General features: G+C 38.8%; 1 protein-coding gene across 1 annotated transcript; it reads right to left on the bottom strand.

Annotated features, from left to right (window-relative positions):
- Positions 1 to 1,046: 1,046 nt before the first annotated feature.
- Positions 1,047 to 9,223, bottom strand: ubxn2a (UBX domain protein 2A). Its single transcript, XM_008279611.1, has 7 exons — positions 9,136 to 9,223; positions 8,686 to 8,748; positions 7,137 to 7,251; positions 6,683 to 6,792; positions 4,951 to 5,088; positions 2,797 to 2,958; positions 1,047 to 2,112 (listed from the first exon to the last, which is right to left on the bottom strand). Exons 2-7 carry the CDS (start codon positions 8,727 to 8,729, stop codon positions 1,929 to 1,931), a joined length of 753 nt encoding a protein of 250 aa, XP_008277833.1. The 5' UTR covers positions 8,730 to 8,748; positions 9,136 to 9,223; the 3' UTR covers positions 1,047 to 1,928.
- Positions 9,224 to 11,902: the final 2,679 nt, after the last annotated feature.

Below are 11,902 nucleotides of genomic sequence, written 5' to 3'. Positions count from 1 at the left end.
CCAATATGGTGCAGCACTGCAGGAACCCGTGCAGCTGGATGGAGTAACAAAGCATTCAGTGATGGGGAAGTGAAAAATTAACTCACAAAAGGTCGTTTTTAACCAGTTATAAAACCCAGAGTGAAAAAACAAAATGTAATGAATGACGTGCTTTATGAAGGGGTCGCCATCGTCGTCATTCAAGAGCTGAAACATGCTCGGTGAGTTCTACAAACTGGTCAGAAGGCAGTGCTGTAATGTAACTAAATACATTTACTCAAGTATTGTGCACTTTTGGGGTATTTGCATTTGAGTATTTCAAATGTCTGCTGCTTTATACTGTGACTCCACTACAACTCAGAGCCAAATACAACTTTGCATATTCACATTCAACAAATAACAAATAGATTAGGATGTATCACAGGTGGAAAGCTCTGCTGCATCAGCTTGTTGTTATATTAAAATGGAACTTCACTGATCTTCATGCAGGGGAAAATTCAACAAATGTACCCAGCTGTGGATATTAAAATCAGCTTCACCTTTACTGGTATCTAATCTAAATGTATACGTGACTCTAAAATGGACAGTTCTGCATAATGAGTACCTTTAATTCTGGTACACTGAGTATATTCGGATGCTTTTAAAGCATCTACGTGTATTTTTACACTGTTTGACTGAAGCACAACGTCTGAGTGCTTCCTTCAGCGCCGTCAGCTGGTCACAGACAGGACGGAGACTGCGGGCGGCGAAAGTGAGCAGAGGGTTGAGGAAGTCCTGTGCTAACATTTGATGATACGAAACAAAAACGTCGCCTCTGACGGATGGTTCAGAAACACTGTTCCTATCATGCACCTGGTTTTCATCTGCACGGACGAATTAGACACTACAACGGTCGTTCCATCTTAAATCTCATTTTTAGAACAGTTTCTGCTCGACCATCTCTGATTTTCCCGACATTTTTATACCATAAAATATGGATATTTCTAAAGATATTTGTGAGATTTTAGCTTGATATATCAAACGCTTTCTGAGATTTTTGTTTTTTTTGTACTTGCTTATCGACTCACTCTCAGCATGTTTTTCTTTTTCACACATTGAAATTTGAAGCCGTGTTTGAATGACAATACCTCATGAACTACTGAAGATTTTCACTGTTGTGTCTCATCATGACATTGAATCAGAATCGGCAATACTGGAAAATGTAGATCAAATAACCTCTAATCATGGGTGAGTTGAAATATGAAAAAAATGTCCCACAATAAAAAGCAGAAGCCAACTCGTGATATTTTCTGAACCATATGCAGCTACAGCTACTAATAGTACAAATCAAAAACCTATAGGATACTTTAAAAATGAAATACTGGGTCACAAAAATAAAATAAAAAGAAGTTATTTTCATTGAACTTGCACTGCGGATTGAACTGGTATGACAAGTTGTACCGCAAAAGATCGACTAATTCAAGTTGAACAGAACTCTGGAGTTTCAAAATGTAAGTAAGAAAATAATATCTTGTAATATGGGCATTTTCTTTTTATCTTGGCCCTCATTTTGTAGGCATCACCCTTGGTTCGGAGGAGATTTTTGTGTAACAGTCATCCAAACATGGCCTTAAATTTCAAGGTGTAAAAAAACTTGCTAGAAGTCGGTCGAGCGACAAGTTTAAAAAAGAAAAAACAAGCTATCTTGGAAAGTGTTTGATATACGGATCTATAAGTTTGCATACACAATTTTAAATATCCATCATTAAAAAATCTTCAGGCAAATCCGATTTGGTCGAGCAGACGGCCTCTGATGATTTGAGATGGACGAACCCATATATAACGATTTTAGTGAAGAAAGAGACATGACAGGTTATGGGAGGTTTGGATTTCGCATTGGGGGACAGGGTGGTGGTGTGTCGGTGAGGGGAACGGTGTCGTGCTGTGTGACTCTTATGCGGCCCTGTTGGTCAGGAGTGTCCGAACGGCGCCTGTGTGTTCAGGGGTTTCTGGACGATGACGGCGTTGGCCAAATCCGCCTCCTCCAGGCTCAGCTCTTTGTCGCCGAGCTCTCGGAAGGGAACCGACGTGGTCAGGACGAAAGGTGGGCAGCTCCTCTGGCAGCGCGCCACGAAATCTTGAACATCGCCGATCCTGGAAAAGAAATATGAATAAAAGATCGAGGAAAAAAAAACATAATAAAGGCAGAAATATTCCCCCCAGTCGAACACGTCTGCTCCCATTTAGCTGCAGAGCGTTCCCAGACCAAATACTCTACTCCCTATTGTGACACGTGATTTCCCTCTGAAGCACTATACTAGTAACATCATCTATTATTAATACCGGCCCGAGCATATACAAGCAATCCTATGGCAGCCCTCACACACACTGAGGGTTGGAGGGGTCCAGGCCTCGCTGTCTTTTAGCTCTTAACCCTGTTATATAAATGCTGCATCAGAGTTACGCAATCCCTCTCTGGGGATTTTATAGATCCACGCCGTTGCTACATCTCAGATTATGTTTTCTGCAGCCCCATGCACTGTGGCAGGGGATAGAACATGCACCATGCCTTCAGCCTTCAAACTCCGGCACACTAGAACAAAGCATTACGTAATCCTAAAACAACCACCACCCCCTCCCTCCCGCTTCCACCTCCAGAGCTACAACAAACATCCCTTGAACTACTTCTTTTCCTGCTTTGCTTGAGATTATGGGATTTACAGAGAAGCACAGCAGCAGGAGCAGAGAGATATTCCTCGCACCGACTCCTCCGGCCTTCAGCATGCAGATTGTGCTCGATGTCAGGTCGAAGATGCGAGGCGGGATGGTGGCACTCACCGGTGCGATAGGTTAAACCTCTGCACCAGTCTCCTGCCGTCAGCCAACCAGATCTGCAGCGAGGTAACGGGAAGGGTGTGGTCTAGTGTTACCATGGGAATAGGAGGAGATTCTCCATCCTCGTGCACGGACGGTGACCTGGCCACAACTCTGGGTGCAACGCTGGGAATGGATGGGAATAAAATAAAGACAAAAAATAAATAAACAGATTAACCACCAGTGAGAAATGTGCACAGCATGAGCAGTGTGAATTGTCTCATTGTGACGACGGCGAGGTGTGAGGACAGAAAGTCTCCTGCCAGGTATTATCTGGACTCTCTGGAACTGTTGGTATTCATGCAGTGATGCTGTGAAAACGTTGTCGGGTTTTTTTTTGCGGGCGGCTTTTTTGTTGGGGTTGTTGTTGGGTTTTTTTTTTTTTTCATATCTGGATTTAGGAGGACACCTAGTGGTGGAAAGTCATATGGTAGAAGCTGGTGGTGCAGGAGTGTGGACACTTGAGACAGACCAACTCCACAAGTACATTATCAAACATTGCATGACAATAATTTGATCATGACATACAAAAAAAATTAAAATAAAATCATGTAGTAGCCTATATAATACTAGAGATGTTATAAAGTAGAGACTCGCCATTTATGGAACCCTGAATAGAAACCTGTGGGGAATTCTGTAAAACCAAATATGTGGTTGTGTGACACATGTTCCAGGATTCTCACAAAAAAAAGCTTTGAACCAGGAAACATGACAGAAAACAATGCACATGGGTCGTTCCATCTCAAATCAAAGTCGCCAAACATCTGAAGTATTTTTTCTGAATCCGATTTGCCTGCTGATTCTATACCAGTCGAAAAGGTGTTTGCTTCTATAAGTCAGTCTGTGGCGAGCTTCCTGTTCAGACCCTGTTGAGGTAACAGCAAAAACAACTGCTTCCCTGTAGCAACGGTTTCATCGACCGTTCCACATCTGGACGCCGTTCTATTCATGCTACATAAGTCCACGTCGGTCTGCTACGCGGACGGTCACAAGGGGATAAAGCAGCTGGTGGCAGATTACGCTGTAGCATCGTGTTAATGTGATTATTCCAGAGGCCTGTCAAGCACAGTGGACGTACACGGCACAAGGTGTCTTTAGACTTTAAGAGACTCTACTGTGCTTGGGCTCCAACGATGGAAAGCAAATCAAAGCACCTCCGAAGTCCTCCAGCGACTTATGACTATTAATGATGAAGGTGTGGATGATGAAGAATCTCCTCGTCTCTCCTTAGAGCCAACATTTGTTTTAAGCGCCACTTGTTTTTCTGGCAAAGTAGAAACGCTGGCAGTACAGACAGTCCACACGGTCACAACTTTTAGGTTGCACGTGGACCCGCAAAGATTTGACGAACTGTACATCATGTTGCATCCACGGATAGAGACAGAATTAACTTGCTTTAAGTGATAGTCTGAAAAGGGAAGACGGTGCGGAAGGTCTCACTTACCTACTGCAAGAACAAGAACTTTGTTTAAATGCTCCTTTGTCATTTTTCTACCAGATCTTCCCAAACCTGTGATGTTCTCCACTTAGCTCATCCCACCTACATCACTAATCACCAGTTTCCTAAAATATGCTGCTTTTCAGGACGTCTTGTCGTCTTCCATTTGGTTGAACTCCTTGTCCGTGGACTCCACGACCAATAAATACGGCCGACCATCAAGCTGAAATAACCTACGTATCCACTGGGGTCATCCAACATTGTATTGAGCCGTTGGGTCTCCAGAGAATCAGCCTCACTCTTGGAAACAATGAACATTTTGGTGATAAAGCAGCTGGAAAATGTGATATTTCAGGTGATCCATGATGAAAAGGAATGCAGGACATGGATGTAAAACATAGTCTAACTGTACTGCATTACTGCTCATCAAGGTTGGACCACACCTATCTTTGAACTCTCCTTCATTTTGATCCCAGCTGCACACCTGGAACGTTTTGCACAGTTGTGACACCTTCTCAAACTGTCTCTTTTGACACCACCTGTCCACACACATCCAGACAGACGCACAAACACCTGGAAACGTGCTTCCTGTGACCGTCGGCGTCTTCAGGGCCAAACAGGCGAAAACAACACCGCCCACACTGTCGCAGCTCATAACCTTCACAGCAACAGCCTCTCACCTGCCCAGGCGGTATCCTCGGCCGCTGAAGGGGTGAAAGGCCTTCTTCTTGGGGACATAATTCTCCTCGGTCAGATCCTCCACGCTGATCTCCAGCTCCTCCTCCTCGGCTCTGCTCTCCCACTCCGCCGGAAGCTCCCTGAGACGGATTAAAGATCAGGTTTGGAGTCTAGTCAGATCGATCAATATGACAAACGAGCTGCACTAATGAGCACTACGCTTTATCTATGCTGAGTCGCCTGCTGGCGATCCGTAGGAGGGACATCTTTACTGCTGGGCTCCTCTCAGGAGACTAATGGGGTTTGAGTGTAAGAGCAAACTGATGAATTGATCCGAGGACAGAAATGATTTCAAACCCAAACATGGCCTCTGACCTGCGTGGCCTTTAAAACACAAAGCGCCCAAAGGATTCAAAGTTAATCGGATGCCAGGCAACTAAACGTTCCTGTTTTTTGCTTGATTAGTCATCGATAATAGCGCTTGATTATTCAAAATTATTTAAACATTTATGAATATGCTTCCTACATTTAACATTATCTCCTGCAATATTGATGTCGAAAAAACTTCACGTACAGAAAACAGTCCACGTAGATGAAATCACTTGGTTTCAACTAGCGATGCACAATATTAAAATTTCTGGCCGATACCGATATCAAGATTTCTGATATCGTCGATAACCGATATTACCGATGTCGATATTACATTTTTGTTGAAAAATGAGTATAAGTAAGCACTGTGAGAAAACTATTCAAAAGAAGTCCAAATTAGCCCACATAGTCTTCTTTATTACGTAACAAAGTAAAACATATTATAACATATTCAAGTCCAGGACCATTTAAGTAAAAACATCTGTGAAATAGCAGCAATATCAAATGTTAGGCGATCATCGGTTTTTCACATCGGCTAAATTTGTTCATAGGACAGATACCGATATATGGGAAAAAACACTAATATCGGCCGATACCGATGTGGTCGCCGATATATTGTGCATCTCTAGTTTCAGCTTAGGTAAATCTGATATTAAAACCCCTTATGTGCCACTATTCACAGTAATTGTTGGTCATAAACCAGTCTGAGTGTTGCTGTAACTAAGTGGAGACTAGAAGCTTCTATGTGCACAGCTACCTAGTTAGCATCTACCGTAGCCGGCATGTGAGGCATTTAGGGAACACTGGTTAAATCGTAGTGTCTACAGATATGCAGATGAGCAACCAAATAAAGCATTTGGGTACAATTACATTTATATTTTTGCTTCGTGGAGGTGCACTGAACTCAGAGGAAGAATCTTTCAAGTCTTATTTTAATGCAACTTTGAACATTACCTGGAATTTAGCATAGCGTGGAAGTAGAAGATGTGATCTGTTTATTTAAATATGAAAGTGCTTTAAAATCAGTGCATCATCGTGATAAATAACCGTGATCTCAACACTGATCAAAACAGCTGTGACTATAATTTTGTCATGAATCATGTAGCATTAATACAGCAGCACAGGTACATTGAGTGCTTTCCATTGGCTGGAGAACAAGACGCCCTTTAATATCAGCTTATTGCAACAATCCTTTCTAGCCGGTCTGCACTTGTTGGAGTCATTTGATTGAGACACCAATATTAATTTAAAAGCCCAAACCAGAGCTTAAGAAGTGAGGATCCTTTTGTGCTTTAAGGCAGCGAAATCTTACTTAATACACCTTTAATACTCAAAGGATTTTCTGGCTCAGACAATTAAACTCACCCTCTTTTAATGGCATCCAGGAAATCTTGATTTTCTGGCACCGAGTAGCTGCGAAAGTCCTCATCGTTGACGGTAAAGCCGTCCTTCCACAGCCTCACCACCATCTCCACCTGGAGCAAAGGCAGGAGTCAGTCGTTTGGTCTTAAAAATGGCGGAAAGCATTCATTAGTGTCTCCAAAAGCCCAAGATGACGTCCTCAAATGTTTATTTTTTTGTCCACAACCCCAAAAATATTCAGTTTATTGTCACAGAGGAGCAAAGAAACCGGAAAATAAATTGGAATCAGAAGATCTGACTTCCATTTCTTTACCAATTCCTCAAACTGATTCATCGGTTGTTAAAAGTAGTTGGCGATTAATCTAATGGTTGACGGCTAATCAATCAATCGTTGCAGCTCCAGTGTTAAATGGACTTTAGCGCAGATAATACACAGCGAGGTGAAAGCGCCTCTGACCTTTGAAGTCCCTGAGGCATCGTAACAGATCTTCTCCACCTCATCAAGGAGGTCCTCCACCGAGAAAGTGCGGCTTATTGGAACCTCCTCCTCATCGTTTCTCTCAGTGACAACCCTTTAAGAGACACAGAGGTGAGCAGCTGCTTGTCGTTCTCATTAAATCCAGCCTGCAGGTTCACAGTTTATCGTCCAGTGGCTCGCAGTGATGAGTTCAAACAGCAGATGCTCTTCTTCAGTCAAATTCACACATATTACTACTACCTGGCATGTAGCCCAGTAGATTTACTCTGTTACTGTACTTCAAGGTGCTTTAGCTTAAGTTTTTCACTTTATGGAACTTTTTGTTTTTCCTTTTCTACATCTCAAGGCTAAACATTGTACTTTTATTCCACTAAATCGATCCGACAGCTTAATTAATTTCATGATTAGAGTGTTTTATACCGTTTCTGTTCAGTGACAACCATGTGTCCTTCAATGTGGCGATTCTGAATTTAAAATAATTCTTAAGATAAATAAATTCCTTAAAAAAAAAAAAGCAACTGTTCTATTAGCTGGAAATCGTCACAGAACTGTTCTTGTGTGCTCATGGAAAGCTGACTTTATAGAGCTAAATGGATGCAAATATATGACAATCTGACAGAGTACGACGCCTTACTGTAGATTCTATATAAAAACTATTAGAAAATATAAACCCCTCTGTTGATTGTGTTTTACAGAAAAAAGGTAATAAAGTATTAAATAAATTCAAACAATTTTATCTTTAAAACTATTATTATTATTATTATTATTATTATTATTATTAATAATAATAATAATATTTATGCAAATTGTCCAAAATTATCCAAATATATTGTTTCTTAAAAATAATAAATTAACATTTTTTTTACAGTAAAAAAAAAGTAAAGAGGGATTTTAAGGAAAACAAATAATGAATATTTTATTTAAATAAATACAATTAAAATAATTAAAATTATATTAAAACATTTTTTAAATTTAAGCTTATTTATTGTTTAATTTCACAAAAAACAATAAAAACTGTTATAAAATGATTATATATAAAATGCTCTGTTGATAATGTTTTACAGAAAAAAGGTCATAAAATGTTCAATAAATTTAAGCTTTTGTATCTTTAAAACAAATATTATTATTTTTTCTTTACAATTTGCCCAAAATTATCTAAATATTGTTTTTTAAAAATAATAAATGAACATTGTTGTTTTTAAAGTAAAACAAACAAAAGAGGGATTTTAAGGAAAATAAATAATAAATATTTTATTTAAATACATTTAAATTAATTAAAACATTTATTTAAATGTAAGCTTATTATGTAATTTCACAAAAATAATAAAAGCTGTTATAAAATCCAAACTATTATATATAAAAAAATCCAACTGCTTTATAATTAATAATGTATCCAAAACAGTCATAAACAGTAAGAAAATTGTTATAAACTGTAGTAAATGATCCTGATGATCCTATTTCTCAATAAATAAATAAAATAAATAAATACCTAAATAATTAAAAATCCATAATTAGTCTGCTGACTTACCACTGCTCATCTTTGTCCGCTCCCACACTGTCAATCTCCTTCATGACGTCCTGTGTTTTCCATCTGAGGGAAACACACCCACACACACACACACACACACACACACTGCTGAGGCCTGGCAGCTGTGATAACACGCTGCTGAACACTGATCACCATTTCTGCTCTTTATTACCAACATGTAATATTCGCTGACAGCCACGTGACCGGAGCGTTAAAGCCCGTAAACACAAACAAGCGGATCTTTTTACAAACACCTCCATCGATCCAGCAGCAGCAGCAGCAGCCTGTAGGCTTCTTATGCAAGTGGGCGTCACGGAGAAACGTGGACGCGCTCACACCCGATAGCGACCAAATCCCGGGTTAAACACACACGCGCGTTCACACACACACGCATAGCAGCAGGTTCTTTAGCACGCACGCATTAGGATAAAAGGTCAAACGGTGCTTTACCAGTCCGCGCCGGCTCCGTTAATCCCGGACTGCACATCTGCAGCCACAAGTTTCTTCTGCTGAGCAATGTGTGACGTAACGGCGCCGTAAGTCCGCCGCTGCTGTCGTAAAACTGCTGAGCTCAGCGGAGCGTCTCCCACACAGCAGGGGTATTTTTATGGTGACTTAAAAATAGCACGGCGTTTAGATCATAACAATACACCTCACATGCAAGGAATTTCACATGAGAAAGACACTTAGATTTGATCAATAAGAAATAAAATAAAATGCAAAAAATTAGTACATTAGGAAAAAAAATTAAAAAATATAATACATCCTTGCCCTTCCATGTTAGAGGTCATCTAATAATCTCAGCTGTTTATAAGCTCAAAGGAGGGTGATTGCATGAACATAAAATAGCCTCAGTATATTTAATTAAGCCATTTTACCTTCATGCTATTAATATCTTTGCATTTTTGCATTTTGTATTTTTTGCATTTGTCATCAAATATTTCCAGCTCCCTTTTATGAATAAGCAATAAAATAAAACTATAAAAAAATAAAAATAATAAATAGAAAATAAAAAATACGAGGAATAAATAAACCTCTGTCCTTCCATGTTTGCACCAGAGGTTGCCGAATATTTCCAGCTTCTCGTAGGCTCTAAAAAAAAGAGTAATTCCATATAAAATCAGCCAAATCTGCTAAAAAAAAGAAGTCTCCACCTGACCCGCTCAAAATCAGCTGACATTTTTATGCACAATAACTTTATTATATTTAATTAAGCCATGCATAATGTTACCTTCACGCTATGAATATTTTCGGAGTTACAGGCCCTCGAAGTGCAAAGAAGTGGATTCAAGTTTTAGGCTGTTTTTTTAGTTTGTGTTACTTTTTCCAACCTTTCTGAAGCTCTCGTGACTTCATAGGTCCATTAGATAAGAGACATGGAATCTTCTGGGATGAAAAACACATTTAAGCTCTGCTAGAAAGTGCAAATATATCAATTTTACATCTACAATCAAAAGCCAAAGTCTTGTTTTTAATCAGCATAATTTTTCCTGTAATCAATCGATCAATTTAATATGTGACAAATATGACTATATTATAAAACTGTAATGACACAGAAGGAATCATGACGAGTAGGTCAGCCTTGTATCAACATGTAGGTCAAAATGAGACCTTTGTTATGCTGTAACGTGCTCTGACCAACCATTTATCCTACACGGTGATATGACCATTAGAAGAATAGAAGAGAAGAAAATGCACTTTATAAAGATCTCTCCAGTGAATAATCAGAAAATAAATACACATCAGAGATACCAATGTCTGTTTCTATTACCATTGATCATAGATATTCGATTGATGCAGTTTTGCTGGTAAAACTATGACACATCCCACGATACTGATGCTCAAAGTTAGTTAGAGGGAAAATGTAGCTGAACAAAAATGAGATATTTTGGCTTTAGATTGTGACACCAGGAGTGGATGTAAAATTAATTTGGTTGTATTTTTTAACAGAGCTCAAATTAGTTTTTTTTTTTAGCACTAAATTGTACTAAAACACTTTACCTAGAAGGCTATAGAAGCTCTGGTAAAAACAACGCAAATTAAAAAGTGCTAAAATGTTGATGAGAATTTTAACTCTGAAAATATTAATGATATGAAGGTTAAAACATGTGCATGGCTTCATTAAATATACAAAATATATTGTAAATAAAAAATCTGCTGATTCTGGGGAGGTCAGGCAGGAGGCACTCATTTATTTATCATGGAATGACCCAGGAGGGATTTTTTAAATATATTTTATTCATTTCAAATAATTTTAAAGATCATCCACAAGGTCATTTCATTATTTCTCCATTTAAAAGTGTGGATGCAACATTTTAATACAAAACACGAAACTTTCTCTTAGGATTGCAAATGTACTTGTACATACATGTATTAAAACTAATGTCCCCTTTGACTGTTGTACTGTGCTGTTACGTCATTAATACTTACATTAATGTAAAAACGGGATTTTACTTCACTTTGCTCATTTTCATTATGTAATTAACTGCTAATTATTTTCTCCATTTATTGTTTTTGTGATGTTTGGTTTGTAAAAATTCAGAAAACAGTAAAAAAAACACCATCACTAGGGCTTTAACACATCTTTAAAACGGAATAATCGACTCATTGTTTCAACTTTAATAAACCGTTGCTTTGTGTCATTTATAACAAAACACCACATTTTTTGAAATTTTGATTTGTTTTGTGTAGAAAAAAATATGATTTGTAAAGTAACCAAAGCCATCGGATAAATGTAGTGAAGACAAAAGTAGAATATGAGATGTAGTGGAACAGAAAATGGCATGAAAAGTTGTGCTGACGTACAGTGATGAGTCCAGCTGTGATGTCCTGGTTGACTCCGTCTTACCCGCTAGTGCATCTGTGGTGACAATAAAATGATTACGGGCACATCTGCAGCACAAGCATCCTCCGTGGTGCGTTAACAGTCCTGTGTAAATCGTATTCTCACACTTTAAACACATCATTCCCCTGCTCGTAAAATGACCGGGCGTCCGATACCTGCACCAACACTCAGCGGTGCACCTCCATCTGTTAAATACATTCAGAGGGTCTCGGATAATTATCACCTAATACTTTCTTACGAACATGTTCTTTTACATCAAATGGTTTTTTAGACTTAGAAGATCTGCTGCACTACTGAGGAACAAGTTGAATGGTGTCATAATCAGTTTATATTCAATGATTTATAATGATTTGTATCAGGATAGAAAATATG

The sequence above is a fragment of the Stegastes partitus genome, unplaced genomic scaffold (assembly GCF_000690725.1).
Source record: "Stegastes partitus isolate 25-593 unplaced genomic scaffold, Stegastes_partitus-1.0.2 Scaffold166, whole genome shotgun sequence".
NCBI classification, from domain to species: domain Eukaryota; kingdom Metazoa; phylum Chordata; class Actinopteri; family Pomacentridae; genus Stegastes; species Stegastes partitus.
The sequence above is the reverse complement of the archived record's forward strand: the minus strand, read 5'-3'. Positions and strand labels throughout refer to the sequence as shown.